This window comes from Panthera leo, chromosome B4 (assembly GCF_018350215.1).
Source record: "Panthera leo isolate Ple1 chromosome B4, P.leo_Ple1_pat1.1, whole genome shotgun sequence".
In the NCBI taxonomy this organism is placed as follows: Eukaryota; Metazoa; Chordata; class Mammalia; order Carnivora; family Felidae; genus Panthera; species Panthera leo.
The window spans coordinates 126,247,051-126,265,468 of record NC_056685.1 but is presented as its reverse complement, the minus strand read 5'-3'; the positions used below and the strand labels follow the sequence as shown (position 1 = coordinate 126,265,468).

The 18,418-nt window shown below is 45.6% G+C and overlaps 1 protein-coding gene across 1 annotated transcript in view; it reads right to left on the bottom strand.

Moving 5' to 3' along the window:
- The window catches only part of BTBD11 (BTB domain containing 11), a 313,797-nt gene extending 307,310 nt beyond the window's left edge, over nucleotides 1-6,487 (bottom strand). The window contains exon 1 of the mRNA XM_042947621.1: nucleotides 4,833-6,487. Coding sequence (XP_042803555.1) covers nucleotides 4,833-5,970 — 1,138 coding nt within the window. The 5' untranslated portion in view covers nucleotides 5,971-6,487. The remainder of the gene's footprint in view (nucleotides 1-4,832) is intronic.
- Nucleotides 6,488-18,418: the final 11,931 nt, after the last annotated feature.

The following is an 18,418-nucleotide window of genomic DNA, read 5'->3' as shown; positions in this document are numbered from 1 at the left end:
GACACCAGGTCTCCGGGTTGATCCCTCCTCATTTTATTTTGCTGTTATTTTTATTTTCTGTTCCATGAAACACCCTACTTGCAAATGCCCCAGCACTGAACTGGCAAGTCTGCATAGGAAACCAAATAACCCTCCACTGACCCAAATTCCAAGTTTTCATTTACATTCAGCTAGTTAATTAAAAACGTGCTCTGTGAGCACCGACGCTGCCGTGGCTGACTCTTGAGATAGTTTTGCTATTCTTTGGAAGAAGCTAGGTTTCTTCTGTGACATTTTTGTCCAGCACAGCAACACTGCACCATGGAACAGCATGACCAGATAGGGGACAGGAAAACTGCTGAGTAAGCCATTTAGTGCACAACAGAATCTAAGGGGGCAACGGCGAAGAAAAAGACCTGAAAACCATCCTACCCACCAAGCCAGTGTTGCCGGGGCTGGGGCCCATGTTAATTAATGTTTATAAAGTGATTTGGGATTCTTGAATGAAAGAGACTATTCAAAATCAGCAGCCTGAATAATCAGTTTTTTAAGGAAGCCATTATTGCTAAGTGCCTACTATGTGACAGGTGTTTTCACATACTTGATCTGATTTAATCCTTTAATCACTGTATGTGGTAGATTTGGATTTTCTTCCCTTTTTTTTTAATGCCTTTTTTGTTTGTTTTGGTAATCCTCACTGTGCAGATGAGAAAACCAAATTCAGCAAAATTAAGTCATTTGCTGGAAAGCAGCAGAGCTGATATACAAGGCTAAGTCTTTCCCAGTATAAAGTCCTTATCCCTTTCATCACACCACACTGCCTCTTCCAGTCTTCCCTTCAAACTCTCTCTGCATTACAACAAAATTTCAGTCAAGGACGTCTATCTTTTTTTTCTTAATGTCTTTGTTGTTTGTTTGTTTGTTTTTACTAAAGTACATTTTAAAATATAGTGAAACACACATTCTTAAGTTTACAATGCAATGCCATTTCAACAAATGCATATACCTCTGAACTCTATTACCTGGAAAGTTCCCTAGCACTTCACTAAGCATGCCTTTTTAAAAATAATACAGCTTATTTAAAAATACAGCTTATTTAAAAATAAAGGGTGCCTAGGTGGTTCAGTTGGTTAAGCAGCAGACTTTGGCTCAGGTCATAATCTCACCATTTGTGGGTTCGAGCCTCGCATCGGGCTCTGTGCTGACAGCTCAGAGCCTGGAGCCTGCTTCGGATTCTGTGTCTTCCTCTCTCTCTGCCCCTCCCCTGCTCACGCTCTCTCCCTCTCTCAAAATAATAAACAAACATTAAAAAAATAAAAAATACAGCAAATAAAATAAGCTACTTTCTTTTGACCAAAACAATCTTTTTGTGACCTTGGCAGTGGGGGCTGAGCCCATGGAGCCAATCCGTGAGATGGGTGCAATGAATTATTTGACTTTGGGAATTTTGGGAAGGGGGATCCAAGTAAAATCCTGTACCTTGCTGGCTCTGTCCACACCAGAGAGGAGTTCATTTGGATGAGATAAAGATGTGTGATACCACTGTGCCTGGATTATCACAACTACCATGACCATTTTGGCCCCTACCATGTGTCAGGCACCAGAGTGTAATGCCTTTATACACGTAATCTCATTTAATCCTAATGATTACCTCTATTTTACAGCTGAAGAAAATGGGGCTCAGAGAGGTTAGGTAACATGCCTAAGAACACACGGCTAGAACAGGACAGCCTTGAAATTCAAATCCAGGAAGTCTGACTTCAGAGGCCTTTAGAGAGTTGATTATAGATGCTGATGGGTAAATTTTAAATCCCAAAGATTTAATGGGCCTCTTACATTCATTCAACAAATAGTACTCAGCATCTGCTAATGGGCCTCTTACATTCATTCAACAAATAGTACTCAGCATCTGCTATATGCTAGGTGTTAACAGACATCTAATAAGCTCCAGCTGTGTACCAGGTGCTCCCTTAGACTTTGGTAGAGATTATAAAAATGTAATAATCTAGTACGGCCCAGTTCAGTTTGAAAGAAACAACAAGAATAATGTGTTGGGACAGAAAGACTGTCAGGCTGTAAAGGGTCTCTGTTCAACTGGGTTGGATGGCCTAAGAGCAAAACAGTTAGGTTCCTTGTGCCTCAGTTCCTCCTCTGTATAATGGGGATAACAGCAGTAGCTTTTCAAGGGAACGCTGAAGATCAAATGGGTCATCTGAATAGCGCTGGATATATGTTGGCCGTTATTACCTGTGTACTGCATATTTGCGCAGTCCTTAAATTTACTAACAGCTCAATAAATATTGACGAATAAATGAATTCACAAATGAAATAAGTGATGCTGCGGAGTTAAAGGGGGAAAAAATCGATCATGTGAGGACTGGGCTCCTTAATAAGGCCGGCAGAGCAGAAAGACTGCCATGCAAAACAGTTTAATAGGTTTGATGTTTAATGTATGTTTCAGATACCTAAGAAATTAATTGCTCATTCCTTTCTCTTCTGCATAAATGACCTGCCATTTTGAACAAGCTCAAAGAAAAGAGATAGATCACAGTGAAATTACAGTATATCTCATACTAAGAAATGGCTGAAGGGGCCCTGACACCCAGGAGTTAAACTCTGTGGTGTGGTAAACGCCAGGATGGCTGCAAACCCCAATCACCACACACTCACCCTGCCCAAAACCAACTCTGTGGTCTTCTCCTTCCTTAAATTATACTCACTCCGAAAAGGATAAACACAAACACTGTCTTTAAAAGATGTTAAAGATCATAAAAGTAAAACCAATTTGAAAAAAATTTAGAGGTTACTAATACAGACAGAGCTACAGGACACCCTTATTTTACAGATGAAGAAACTTGAGGCCCAAGGAGAGTCAGCTAAAGTCTTAACTTCAAGAGAATGGCAAAGACGCGGGTGGAGCAGGTTGCCCAGATTCCCAGATCCCAAGACTGGCGCCCCCTAAGGGGATGCTCCTTTACTCGGAAGGAAACACTGTGAGAGATTACTAAAAGGAAGGTCCAGTCCCAGCAGGGAGCTAAAGGTTTGGTGGGCCAGTAAGAATTAAGGATGATTGTAATGGGAGAGGTACGATCAGGGGAGGTGGGCGCACCTGGTGGGAGGAAAATTAAGCCCTTCTGTGTTTTTTTTTTTTTTTTTTTTGGGGGGGGGTAGAGTTCCATACACAGAGCAGTCCAATCCACAGGTCCCGGGGTTTTCAGGCGAATCCTCCCCCTTCTGAAGAAGCTTATGCAAAGACCAATCAATAATAACCTTCTCCTGCAGGTTTCCGCCTCGGTCAGGATTTCATGTGTGTTTGGGGGGGAGGTAAGGGGGAGCCTCTGCGCCCTCGACTGGCAGCAGAGAGGGAAGGGCTCTGGCCAGGAGATCCTCGAGAGTCTCCAGATCAACGCGGAAGTCGCGATCCCGCCCCTCCCCCACCCCCACGCCCACTTTGCTCCTTCCCTCTCCTCCCCCAACGATGATCAAAACCAGGTGAAAGGACCGAGAGCTGGAGGGCCAGTTTCCAAAGGGCTTTTGCTGGAGCCCCGCGCGCCTGCCCTCTCCTGCGCACACTCACAGACACATTTAACATACACACGCACACACTCACAAGCACACACTTGGCACCCCCAGAGGCCGGGCCGCGCCCGCCGCATCTTTCCTTCAGCCCCCGGGAAACCGACAGGCAGCAACATGAATGAAATCTACCCAGAAAGACTGCATTTCAGCTCCAACCACGCAATCTCCGGCCAAACCACCGAATATGTAGCAAAGTTTTATTTCGCTTTTAGAGTCTCCAGTTACGCTTCTACCATTTCCTGTGGAAAACTGAAGCTTTGAAGTGTCTAGCTCTGGCTTTCGCAGACAGGCAGGACCGCCAGCTCGAGCTCTCGAAAACAAGAGCCCCCAGCCCCACCCCCTCCACCGCCAGAACTGCAGGTTCAAACCCACCCAGCTCCCGCCTCCAAAACGGGGGTTGTGGGAGGGGATGACCGAACCTGCTGGAAACGACGCCCTAAACTGACAGCCCCCTGCAGAACCCCGCCCCACTCCCATCCTGCCCGGGTCTCGAGTGGCGCTCCTTAAGGCAAGTGGTGACAGCTGCAGCTCCCCGCCACAGGGAACGGAGAGAGGCAGGAGCTGGAAGGTCGGATATTGAGGAAGGGGGTGTCCGTCGAGCAGCACCCACCAGCTGTGCGCTCTAGCCTCCAAAAACTGCCCCGGGAAAACTTGGGACCTAGAAGTCTTCCCGCTCGACCCTCTCACCACACACACCTCTCCCCCACTGTTTCTAGGCCAAGCGATCTCTCCACTGTTCTGCCTTGACGGCCGCGGGGCCTCTCCTACACCCGCGCCCAGATAGGGTCCCGGAGGGCGCAGGGAAGTATGAGAACTGGGCGGCAGTAGGAGGAATGCACCTCTTCCGTAATTCCAAGCAGCCAAAGTCCTGCGCCCGAGAATTTGGCATCTTCAAGGTCAAAAACAAAACAAAACAAAGCACAGGGCTATGGCAGAAATACGTACTAGGGGCAAATGATCAAACCTGTGCCCCCACATGGTGATGGGTTCTTCCCACAGTCAGCAGGCGGCAGCCGCCGCCCCGCCCTGCAGTAGGGGCAGAACTGTGCTCTCCGGCACTTCGGAACCTTAGGAGCCGCGCGCGTAAAGTACGCGGATTCCGAGCGCGGGGGTGAACAGACGAGTTTCGGGCCGCCTCCAGCTCTGCGGTCCTCTCAGAGGCCTGGGACAGCAGTGGGTGGCCAGAACGACGCGGGGGGAAGGGTGCGAGGCAAACTTGCAACCGGAGTTGGAGGGGTTGGGTGGGAGGAGGCGGCACCCGCGCGGCCACTTACCGCTGGCATTCTTCCCGCAGATGAGGTGCTGGTAGGGCTGCAGGAGCCCCCAGATCTCGGAGTCGTTGTTGACTGTGTGCTCCAGCGTTTCCACGGTGAACCTGGGCGCCTCGTGGAGTGCGTGGTGGTGGTGATGGTGGTGGTTGGCGGCTGCTGCCGGTGGGGCTGCGGCGGCAGCAGCGGCGGCCGGCGGGGCGCAACAGCTGCTGCCCCCGCTGGCGCTGCTGGCTGCGCTGCAGGCGCCGCCGCTCGCCGCTCCCCCTCCCGGCGCCTCCCGCTCCTTATCCGCCGCGGGGGCCGTGCCGGGGCCCGAGCTTGGGCCTGGGCCGGAGCTGGAGCCCGGGCCAGGGCCGCTGCAGCTCCGGGGCAGTCCGGAGGCCACGACCCTCAAGTAGATGTCCCGGAAGAGGCTCTCCATGCAGGCTGTCAGGTAGATGGCGGCGTGTTCGTGGATGCGCAGCGCCACGCGGCTGTCCACCATCCAGCGGTACACGCGGCCCACAGAAAAGGTGAGGCCGCATCGCGCAGACTTGCCGCGGCCCAGGCGATCGCCGCCGGCACTGCTCATGTTGTAGAGGGACAGCGCGGCCAGCGCGGCCGCCGTGCAGTGCGCCGCCAGGCCCCAGGACAGCACGATCTCCATGGCGCTCTGGATCTCGTACTTGGTGCACTTAGCGAAGCGCAGGCTCAGGCGCTGCGCCTCTTTGGCGATGCGTACCAGCGCCCGGCTCACCAGCGTCGACAGCTTGGCCAGCGCGTCTTTGGGCAGGCCGCCGGGGGCCGCCGGGCCTGCCCGGGGATCCCGCGAGCGCAGCAGCAGCGCCTCCAGCTCCTGGAGGGTCCAGGGGACCTCGTCGAGGTCCGGCAGCAGCCGCGAACAGTGCTGGCCGGCGCAGTCCAGCCCCTCGGAGTCTTCCACCAGGGCAGTGTTGACGGTGTCAAAGCTGTTGTGCCGGCTGTGCATGGAGTCAGCTAGAGGCGGCCAGCAGCTCCCGCCATACGGAGACGCCGGGTGCGAGTCGGAACAGCACAGGGACAAGTTGGAGGAGCGCACCGAGTCCGCCGCGCCACCATAACCCGAGTCCAGCGTCAGATCCTCCAGGGTCCGCACCACAGGCTTCTTACCTCTCCTGGCCATCGCTGCGCCACTTCATGCTGCGGCCGCCAGGGAAGGAGCAGCGAGAGCAGCGGGAGCCGGCGCGCGGGGAGAGCCGAGTCCGCGCTGCTTCGGTTCACTTTTCCACCAGCCGCTACTACCAAGTGTTAACTACTTTCGGCTGCTTCCCCGGGCCGCCGCCGCCGCCGCCGCCGCTGGTAGACACCGGGCAGACCCCGAAGTCATCTTCCAGAGCCCGGGCGGGAGCTGGGGCGCACTGGGGAGCGAGCGAGGCCGGGAGGAAAGCTCACGCCGGGACTCGCCCCTTTCTTCCAAAATAAAATAAAAAGTGTCTGACCCGCTCCTCCCTGGGCCCTGCTGAGCGCAGAAGCCGCCGGACGCCGGCCTCAGTGTTCGTAGGACGGAAATGGACTCAGATGCCGCCGCAGCAGCAGCTCTGCCGGCAGCTGGCTCCGGGGTCCAGGCTCCCGGTTCCCGGCTCCCGGCTTCGGGCTCCCGGCCCGAGGTTCGCTAGAGCGCCAGCCCGCCCTGCACTGAAGCGCAGCAGTTACCGCGGCGGCTGCAAACCCTGCCGAACCCCGCAACACCCTGGCAGCCAGCAGGGCGGGCGTATGTAAAGCAGGGCCGACGGAGAGCCAATGGGATTAGAGGATGCTAATTATCTCGCCCTTTTTTTTTTTTTTTTTTTTTTTTTAGATTCCTCTGCTCCACGTAGCCCCGCCCCTCACACACGCCCCCGGCGGTGACCAAGGCTGCAGGAAGTAGGGGGCAGCTGCACGGCAATTACGGGGGGTCTGTGGGAACGAACAGCCGCGGATACTGTCCTTCTGCTGCTGGCCCTGCCCCTCAGTCTCCTGGCTTTGGTACCAGGACGGGAGGGTGGTAGGTTGGGCAGGTGACCCCCACCCACCGAGGTGTGCTACCCGCCAGTGGTTCACAAAGTGTCTGCCTGGGGTCACTTCCTGCCCCTGAGTTTCGGATTTCAGTTTGTTTTTTTCTTTCATACGCAAAGCCTGTTTTTTTCTTCCTCTACCCTTCCCCCACCTTTGGGTCCCCATACCAATTAATGCGGCCCTCTCTCAGCCCTAGTTCGCCTCAACGTGGAGGGAAGGTTAGAAACAGGGCCAGCTAGCTGAGAGGCCAGGGCGATGGATACCACTAGAAGGCTGAATCTCAGGACCTGAGCCACCTGCCACCAGGGCACATGAACTAGGTTCTTTTCAATAGCCAGAAGGACGACCCTGCGCCCATCCTTCAAAGGCCCGGGTGGTGGTCGGCTGGAGGGAAGGCTCCAGTCCCACTTTACCATCATGGTGCATGCAGTTCCAGACAGCTCAGCCTTAAAAGGGTAAATTTGCACGGATGAGAGGTTTGGTTTTTGACTAAAGAAAGATCACATGTATGCATGACTTAGCTGCAGTTGTATCAAATGTCATGGGCTTGTTTATTTGTCTCCACCCACCAGGGCAGAATTGATACCCTTCCCACCAGGGGATTCCCAGCTCCCACACAATGTCTCTGCCTGAGGTTCGGGACCGTCTTCCTTCAGCTTAGAAGTCCCCTCCTACAGAAAGGTAGTCCAGATCCCCCAGTACCCACCTGGGGACTTCACCTGCCTACCCCCATTCTGAAGCTGTTGATTTCTGGGCCCTTTTAACACTAGGTGGTTGCAATATGATAATGTTTCTAGATTGCACACTGGCCAAGGGGTTCACTGTGCATAGGCCTATCACAAAACAGTCACTCAGTAAATGTGTGCTGTAAATGGGTGGATAAAGGAAGGAAGGACATGCGTTCGAACTGTTGGTTCAAATGGACTTTCCCAGATAACCCCATAGATCGTCTGATGTTTCTCCTATCGATCATCCCCAATCCACACATCCCTTCACCCCCAACAAACCACTACCCTCTGTAGCTACCATCGTAGTACATGAGTACATATACTCATCACTTTTCACTTTGACTATTATAATGTTCTACCGCCTGTTCTTCTCTCCTGCCTCTTCCTTCTCCAAACCATCCAGTCCAGGATCTTCCAAAAGCCCATTTCTGACCTTGTCATTCCTTTCTTGAAAAAAAAAAAAAAATTCAAAGGCTCCCCATTGCCTTCCAGATAAATAAAGTTTGTAGCAATTAGCTGGCCTTCAGGGATCTCTCCACTCTGTTTCCAGACTCTCTTTCCATAAAATTCCAAACCTTCTATAAAGGATTATGATGATTTTATGTGTCTGTCAACTTGAGCAGCCCACAGGTGCCCAGTTTAAACTTTGTTTCTGGGTACATCTCTGAGGGTCTTTCCAGATGAGATCAGAATTTGAATCTGTGGACTCAGTAAAGTAGATTGCTCTCCCCAATGTGGTTGAGGATCGTCCAATCCAAATAGAAGAAAAGGTAGAGGAAAGAGGAATTCACTAATAGAAGAAAAGGTAGAGGAAAGAGGAATTTCCCCCCCACCTCCTTGATGGAGCTGGGACGTACATTCTTCAGCCCTCAGACAGGGATTTACACCATTGGCTCCCCTGGTTCTCAGGTCTTTGAACTTGGACTGAACACCACCAGCTTTCCTGGGTCTCTAGCTCACAAACGTCAGGCTGTGGGACTTCTTAGCCTCTATAATTTACATGACTCAATTCCCCATAATAAATTTCTCTATTTTTTTCTCTGTTTTTTCAAAGAAGCAGAACACCAATAGGAGATATCTATATATCTATATATAGATATATAGATATATAGATATATATATAGATAGATAGATATAGATATATCCGATTCTCTGGAAAACCAACTAACACATGGATACATAGTCTTTAATGAGCTGAACCCTGCCCCCTGCCTTTTTCTCCAGATTCTGTATCATCAGGCTAACTTCCTAAGCATATATTCACACTCACGTAGACACACAGATACACTCACACATATACACAGAGACATGCAAAGATACAGACACACTCACACACATAATCTCTATGCTCAGCCATACTAAAATCACTTGCTGGTTTTCCAAATTACCGTGTTATCCCTTGCATCCCGTATGTTTCTGCAGATGCTGTTCCCTTCCTTTGCTCAGGACACTTGGCTCCCTGTTCTCCAGCTAGCAAACTTCTCATCCTCTAAGATCCAGCTCCAAGATTGCCATCACTGTGAAAATTTCCCCATGCTGCCTGCTCTCCACCTTGTCCAGACCTGGGAAAGCATATCCATCTTTATTGCTTGGGATTTGTTCTCAGGTCCTTTTTACTTCCCCTCTGCATGTTTCCCTGGTGATCTCACCCACTCATATGCCTTCAGTTAGCACCTATGTGCTAATCATGCTTGAGTGAGACCCACCCAGTGGTGCAGGTCGCAAGAAGACCAGAGAAAGCTTCATGCATAGGGGGAAAAAGAAGCTGAAAGAATGAGCTTAGCACTAATTTATTTTCTTCTGTAGCACCAGGCCAACTTGGGTTCCAGTGCTGCCTCTGCCAATTTCCCAACCACGTACCCAGTGTTCACTCATTTAATCTCTTTTGTCCTCCCTTTCCTTGCCTTTGAAATACACAAAGTCATCACGTCCAGCTTTATAGGGTTTCTGGGGGTTAAGTAAGATTTTTTCCATATAAGAAATTAACACAGTATCCCACATGTGACAATAACCCTGTAAATGTCTGTTATCTTCCACATTTTCTGATCCTCCGCAATAAATGCCTGTGTCTTATAGAGTCAGAGGGGAGAATGACAACTGTTACATATAAAATCCAACTTCTTCCAGGATGGGCTGAAATACTGCCTCCTGTAGAAGGTTTTCCCGTATCTCAGCAAATGTGCTCGTCTCTCTTATGCTGTAGATGTTGCTCACAATGCCTCCTCTCACCTTCCAGGGGCACACTCCTCAAAAGCCAGGATCTGGCCTCTAATACAGTGCCAGCACTAATGGGCGTATTCCTTAGTATTATGGATAAATCAAAGCATATGTCCGTTTTGTACACTGAAATAAATCCTTAATGATAATGTTAAACATCTGTGGGTGAATGACCTCTAGACAGTGAGAATAGTGAATGCATCAACCAAGTGTTAAATATTAGCTCCATATATTAGAAAATTCACTGTCTGCAAAAATGTATAAGGAAGAAAATTTAAATAATCCAAAATTCCACCTTACATAGGTCATCCACATTAACAACTTCTTGCATTTCCTTTCTAGTCTAATTTTTTCCCATCTTTCTTCTTCTAAACATATGTATTTCAATAGAGTTGGAATTTTCTGTAAATTATTTTGCATTTTGATTTTTTTTTCCTGAAAAAATTTCCTTAGAGCACCTGGGTGGCTCAGTCAGTTGAGCGTCTGCCTCTTGATTTCAGCTCAGGTCATGATCTCCTGGTTCATGAATTCGAGCCCCACATGGGGCTCTGTGCTGGCAGTGCAGAGCCTGCTTGGGATTCTCTGTGTCCTCTCTCTCTGCCTCAACCCCGGTCATGCACACTGTTTTGCTCTCTCTCTCTCTCTCAAAAATAAATAAACTTTAAAAAGCTCCTCAAACTTTATAGTATAATCATTTCCACATGCTATTAGATATTTATCCAAAACATCTTTTTTTGTGTGGCTACAAAATATTCCAACACATGTTTGTATCTTAATTGGTGTATTGATTCCTCTCTTGGTTGTTTCTAACTAGTATAAGTAATGCTCTGATGGACCTCTTTGCACAGAAACAACTCTCTTCTTTGAAACCAGAAGTCTTACATAGGTTATCCTCTAAGAAATGCCAATAGACAGTAAACATATACTGAAGATTAAAGAATAAACAAAAAAAGCCTCCCAAAATTAAATTACTGGGATTATTTTGCCTATCAGATTAAAAAAGATTTATCAATTCAGTCATGATGAATGTGTGTCACGGTGGGGCATAAACTGGGGCAATCTTTTGGGAAGGCAGTTTGCCAATATATATCAGAATGTCAATGTGAATTCCTTGTGACTTCCCAGAAATCGTATCTTCTGATTATTACCCAAAGTGATTCTTGTGAATTTTTCAGAAGTATACAGGATGCTCTTGGTAATTTTTTTTTCACATAGGACTTTGGGAAACAACCTAAATGTCCTTCAGTTGGATCTGGTGAAATGAATTATAGTAATTCATACACGGGAACACTAAACACTTGCAAAGAATAATGGTGGTGGTCTTTATTTCCACGCTGTATTGGAGTGAAGAAGTTTTTGAAAATGGGTTTTGGAATTTCATGTATAATATGATCCCATTTGTGTAAAATGCTTTGCGTAGAGCTAAATATGTATATAAGTATGTAAATTTGCCTAAAAATATGGAGATAATAGCTATAACTAGTTTGGTGGATTTCTGGTGTTTTTTTTTTTTTAAAGGAGTTTTATTTACTCGTTCTGTCCATTTTTTCCTTCTTTTTCTTTTTTTCCCATGATTTTTAACTTTCTTCTTTGTATTTCTGAACTTTTTATGACAAAGACATATCATTTATACCAGAGCCAGAAAGCTATTTCCAAAAGAAAATTAAAGTATTTTCTGCGTACTGTTCTGAAGCCTACCTGTTAATCAATGTAGTAATATAATCCTTTGTCCTTCGGCATTCTAGAAGCCAAACAGCAAGCACAGCAACTGACCCAACAACCATAATGTGAACCAACCTCATTCAGCTGGATTCACACATGTTGGGTGCCTTGTCACACGCTCCCTACACATCTACTGTGCATGAGCTGCAACGCCACCTAGGATTGAAGCTGGCTCTGCTACCTTCTAGCAAATAGCCTCGGCCTCTCCATGCCTCGGTTTTTCATCTTTGTTTTATTTTATTTTTATTATTTTTTTTTACTTTTAACGTTTATTTATTTTTGAGACAGAGAGAGACAGAGCATGAACAGGGGAGGGGCAGAGAGAGAGGGAGACACAGAACCCGAAACAGGCTCCAGGCTCCGAGCTGTCAGCACAGAGCCCGACGCGGGGCTCGAGCTCAGGGATGGTGAGATCATGACCTGAGCCGAAGTCGGAAGCTTAACCGACCGAGCCACCCCCAGGCGCCCCTCGATTTTCATCTTTAATTGGGGATAATAATAGCACATGCCTCAATGGTGGTCTGTGATGATTGAATGGGATCATTAGAGCAGCGTCTGGCCCCCCAAACGATACAGTTGTTATTATTTTCCACCTGAAAGCCTCCACCTCCTAGACAGATTATCTGATGGGGGTCTCCAGGTAGTAACTCTAGGGAAAATGGGCAGACCCTTTCTTACCAGCGGCGTGTTGCTGTACCAAAGTCCTCTGCTCAAATGTAAGCTCTGCAAGGAAAGGATCTCTGCTATATGCCCAGCACTTACTTGGCACTCAATACATGGTTGTTGAATGAATGATGAATGGGTGTGTGAAAACTGCACCGCAACCCAAACAAAGTACCAGGAAGACAGCTCCTTCCCCTTCCCTGTGTGTCTTCTTTCAGATTTCCACACAAGGATGCTAATGAAGATTATCGTTGGGATCCAAGGCCAAGATCAATCAAATCTTTCTTGAGTGATTGCTGTATTCCTCCTCCTGCAATTCTAAAAATGGAGAGGTACAGCCCTTGTTCATTAGGAACTTCTGCTCCAGGTTGGGGGGGGGGGGCGGATCCAGCCAGGAAACAGACACCACTCTAGTGTTTCCATCTGAGGGGATCTAATACAAAGAATCAGTTACAGAGGAAATGGGACAGCTGAGTAGCTAAACAGGACAGGAAGGAGACAAGCGGGAAAGTAGCATCAGCAAGAAGGTACTCTCCAACCCTGGAGGGAATGGGAGATAGTGTTGCCAGAACTCAGAAACCAAACCTTTGGACGGGCTCTAGAACCACAATGGAGGCAAAGCAGGAGAGGTTGCTGCATGTTGGGAGGGGCTACCTGGCAGGGTTTGGGCGCATGAATGAGACACAGCTGCTGCCAGGAACACAACCTGAGGCGGACAGATAAGGATTAAAAAACTCTGAGCTCCAAATGTCCATCAATGGATGAATGGATAAAGAAGATGTGGTGTGTATATATATATATATATATATATATATATATATATATATATATATATAATGGACTATTACTCGGCAATCAAAAAGAATGAAATCTTGCCATTTGCAACTACGTGGATGGAACTGGAGGGTCTTATGCGAAACGAAATTAGTCCATCAGAGAAAGACAAATATCATATGGCTTCACTCATATGAGGACTTTAAGACACAAAACAGATGAACATAAGGGAAGGGAAACAAAAATAATCCAAAAACAGGGACGGGGACAAAACATAAGAGATTCCTAAATATAGAGAACAAACAGAGGGTTGCTGGAGGAGTTGAGGGAGGGGGATGGGGGTAAGAGGCATTAAGGAATCTACTCCTGAAATCATTGTTGCACTATATGCTAACCAACTTGGATGTAAATTAAAAAATAAATAAATAAATAAATAAACTATTTAAAAACAAAAACAAAAACAAAAAATCTCTGGGCTCTTCATGAACCCTCATCCCCCATCTTCGGCCAGTACCAAACCCACCAAGAAGCTGGAGGGTGAGGGAATTCTGGGAAAGGTAGTTCCTGAGATACAAAGTAGACAAAGCCGATCAGGAGAAGGGCAGGGATAGATATGAGTACAAACAAGTAAAGGACCAGTTCAGTCAGATAAAAAGATATTTCAAGACACGTATCTATTATGGAGTGTCCCAACATAACGCTACCGACATTCAGAAGTGGGAGCTTTAATTCTGTCCCCTCTTCATTCCCACTGTCCTAACCCCGGTAAAATCATTCGTCGCCTCCTGTTAGGACCGTCCAGGAGCCCCGCACTTGGTCTCCCTGGTGCCACTCTCATTTTCCCATCCACTCACTTCTGTTCTGCTGCCTGGGATATTTTTCTGAAACAATTCCATTGCCATCAGAAAGGAGTAGTGTTGGATTCTGTCCAATCTAATCTCATTCACTTCCATCTACCCTCATTACCTACCTACACACTCTCTACAAACTAATTATACTTTCTTAAATTCACTATGTGTCTTCCTCATTCATGCTATTCTCTCTGTATTAAATGTTCCCCCCCTTTTTTTCCTATTGGTCTCCTATGCATCCTTCAAAGCCCATCTCAAATGTTGCCACTTGGTAAGAACTACCACACTCATCCTGTCTTGCCCTGTAGAACTAGTCTTTCTCTTTGCTCTGCTTCTTTAACATTGAACATGGACTTCCATTAACCCTTATTGAAAATCATTAGCTACTGATACCATTGTCAGTAGCTGCAACAGCCTTCTGTTCTTTTCTCTGTGCAAAAGACTAGTAGTTAAGAGTGTGGACTTGAGGTCATAAAAATTCATGTTTACCAGTGGCTGGTTGTGTGGTTTTTAGATAAGTTTTTAACTTCTGAGTTTCTGACTATTAATTTTTTCTATCAGGAAAATCATAATGCCTCATAACTTTATAGGGTTTTTGCTACATGAAACAATGCATTTAAATACTTAGCACAATGTCTGGCACATAGAAAGGCTCCGTCCAATAAGTATTTATCGGGGGTTATATAACAGCTACTGCTATAGTAATATTACTATTATTATTATTATTACATTGTATATATTGCTTTGAAAGCTCTTTTTTCACTAAAACATATTACTTTTCTCTGTCCTTAAGTGTTTTTTTGCATTTTTCCAACTTTTAATTTGAAAAATTTTAATCAGAGAAGTTAATAGGCAAACACCCAATCCACCCTTCACCCAGATTCACTATTTCTAACATTTGCTTTCTCTCACTCTTTCTCTCTGTGAAAGGTGTATGTGTGTGTGTGATATGTTGTTTTTTTTTCAGAACCTTTTGAAAGTAAGCTGCAAAGATCATCACATTTCAGCATGCCTCCCACCGCATGTATATACACTACATTCTCCTACAAAGAGAACCATTATCATACCCAAGAAATAGTACTGATATATTAACATTATCCGACATACAATTCATATTTCACTTGTCCCCCAAATATCCTTTGTATTGTTTTTTCCATTAGCTCATCTGACACCTACAAAGAATTCTGAATGGATGTCCAATAATTTGTTCAATGAATCTATTATTTTTGGACATTTAGGTTCTTTCCAGGATTGCCTAATTGTACACAGCTCTAAAAAAAAATCATTGCAGCTATTTTTAAATATATTTGACTTACTTCCTTGGGAAAACTTCCTACGGTGGAATTTGGTCCAAGGCAGTGCAACATTAGAAAAGCCTGATGCATGATGCTAAGTTGCCCTTGGAGAAGATTGTACCACTTTATACCCACTAACAGTGTACAAGAGTGCATCTCCGCTCCTTTGACACCACGGCTATTATCATTTCTATATTTATCAATTTAATAAGAGGAATAATAACTAACATTTATATGCCATTCCAAATGTGTAAAGTGCTATTCCGAGCATATGACATACATCACCTTGCCTCACCCTTGCAATCACTCTATAACCTTCTTGTTACAGATGAGCAAAGAGAGCTTCAGCAGCTTGCCCAAGGTCACACAGCCGGGGAGCAGCAACCCAGGGAGCCCTAATCCAGAGACTGTCATGATCTACCTTCCACTATTACCTCTCAAGAGAGTATCTAACACTTATTTGAATAATTTTTCATTTAGCTGAATATTTTTCACATATTTGTCTTTTATAGCTTTGCTTGTAAGAATACCCTGTTTACATCATTTCCTTTTTAGAGGGGGTGGTGTGAGGTAGATCCTAAGATATTTGTCTTTTTCTTAATAATTTTTAAGAATGACTTCTAGAATAAAAATATAACTTTCTCTGTAATGCAGATAATTCCCCATTGCTTGTCATTTTTCCTTTTAAACTTGTGTAGGTATTTATATATGTGTCTATCTAGCATAACGTTTTTATTTTCTTTGTGGCTTGAATTTTCCCTTTATTTTTTAAAAAGTTTTTATTCATTTATGCACTTAAGTAATCTCTACACCCAATGTGGGGCTCGAACTCATGACCATGAGATCAAGAGTCGCTTGCTCTTCTGACTGAACCAGCCAGGCACCCTGACATTTTCCCCCTTTTAATTCATTTGTTTATTTATTTGCTTGTCTGTTTATCTATCTAGCATAAGATTTTTCTTTTCTCATAGTTACATTAGTCAGTTCTTCCGTTTGAGTTTGCCAAGTGAAAAAAGTCTGCCCTATTTTCTGGCGGATAAATATTATCCTATATTTTATCTTATATCTTCACATTTTACTTTGAAACCCCCAATCTATCTCATTTCTCTGCACCTTTGCCAACACCAGCATTGCTTTAGCTCTAGACCAGACCTCAAATACCTTCCAGGGATAGAAATGGGACATTGTTTGCTGAGAGGTGGTCCCGGGACATTTACTACTTTATTAAATCTGGAAATGTCACGTGCATTCCAAGGGACAGTGCACCAAAGACAAACGAGGATTTCCATTTCAATCTTTTTCCTAAATGAGCTACCCCTCCTGCTTTCCACCCCAAATATGAAACACTTGGTCCATGTTAGACAGTTAAGAGAAAAGCCCTGTTTCCCTGGCCTTCTCTGAAGTGGGCTGTATGGGGACAGCAGTGGTAGTTGAGGGAAAAGCATGCCAAGAATTCATTTCACTTTGAAAGACCTTTTCAGGGCTTTATTTATTCCAAGAGTTCTTTAAACACTTTAAATACAGTCCAATGAAGTGTTTCAGGCACTAGTTCAATACCGATTATGTCTCCTCTTCTTGAGGACAATGCCTTGCTTCAATACACATTAGTGTTTTCAGCAAACCTTTGATTTTACCATTAGCCAATCCCATTCTTACTTTCCTTTGCTCTTTGCCCCAATATTGTGGCTGAAACCATTACTCACAAAATGAAACAATTAGTGAACTTCCAAAAATACTTCATTAGAAATACAGCAACCCCATCACCCAAGCAACAATTTGGTGTTCTCAGTGCCTTACAACACAGTAGATAATCAGTCAATGTTTGCTAAGCAAATTAGCAGAGTGTGCATGGGGTCCAGGGAAAGAATAGCTATTAAGCCTATAATGAACAAAAAGGGGCATACTCTGAAATTTTTGCAGGGGAGCTTAAGCCTCTGAAATTACAACTTTAATTCATTTACTCATTTAGCTAATAGAGAATTTTCCAATGTGTGTTCCATAAAACGTTTGCCCTATAAAATGCAGAGGAAAAGGAGTTGAAAAGCTAGAGACCCATTCTCCCTCTCTTAGAGATTCATGATGAACATTTGCATATTAAAAGCTCTGTCTATTCCTACAACATAGAAACATGTTTAAATGAACTTAAACCCCATAAGGGCAGAAGTCAGTTCTGTTGTGCTCACTAATGTGTCCCAAGAGCTTCATATAATGCTATTAGATATTTATTGAATAAATGGAAGAATGTTCTAGATATCTATTGCTGATAAAGAATTACCCCAGGGGCACCTGGGTGGCTCAGTCAGTTGAGCATCCAACTCTTGATTTCAGTTCATGTCACGATCCCAGGGTTGTAGGATCAAGTCCCATGTCAGGCTTCATGCTAAGCATGGAGCCTGCTGAAGATTCTCTCTCTCTCTCTCTCTCTCTCAGCTCTCTCTCAGCTCTCTCTCTCCCTCTGCTTCTCTCCCCACTCTCTCAATCAATCAATCAATATTTTTTAAAAAAAGAATTACCCCAAGTCTCAGTGGTTTAAAACAACAAACACTGACTACCTCACAATTTCTATGGGTCAGGAATCCAGGTACAGTTAATGTGGGTCCTGGGCTCAAGATCTCACAGGCTGCAGTCGTCTCAAGCCTCATTTGGAAAGGACCCGCTTTCAAGATGACTCATGTGGCTCTTGGTGGCCTCAGGTCCTCACTAATTATTGGCTGAAGACTTCAGCTCCTTGTCACATGGGTAGCTCATAAAATGACAGCGGGTTTCCCTCTGAGCAAAAGGGCAAGAGAAGGTACCCAAGACGGAAGCCATAGTTTTTTTAATGACCTAATATGAGAATTGACATCCCATCACTTCCGTTATATTCTGTTAGATGTGAGTCAGTAAACCCAACCCACACCCAACAGTGTGATTACTGAGAGATAGGATCATGACCACTTAGCCTGTCTACCATAAAGAATGACTGAATGAACCCAGGGTTATCTGTTCTTATTTGGCCTCCTAACTTTTTTTCAAGTAATAGCTTTTAATTTAGAAAAACACTTCAGGAAACATGTAGAACTAAGACGTATTGAGTGCTATGTCCTAGGGCATAAAAATAAACAAGGCACAATTAATTTATTAATTTATTATTTTAAAAAATAAATATATTTTGAGTACCTAGCACTGTCTCCTTGAAGACCTTCGAGTTTGGGGCGCCTGGGTAGCTCAGTCGGTTAAGCGGTTGACTTCGGCTCAGGTCATGATCTCACGGTCCGTGAGTTCGAGCCCCGCGTCGGGCTCTGTGCTGACAGCTCAGAGCCTGGAGCCTGTTTCAGATTCTGTGT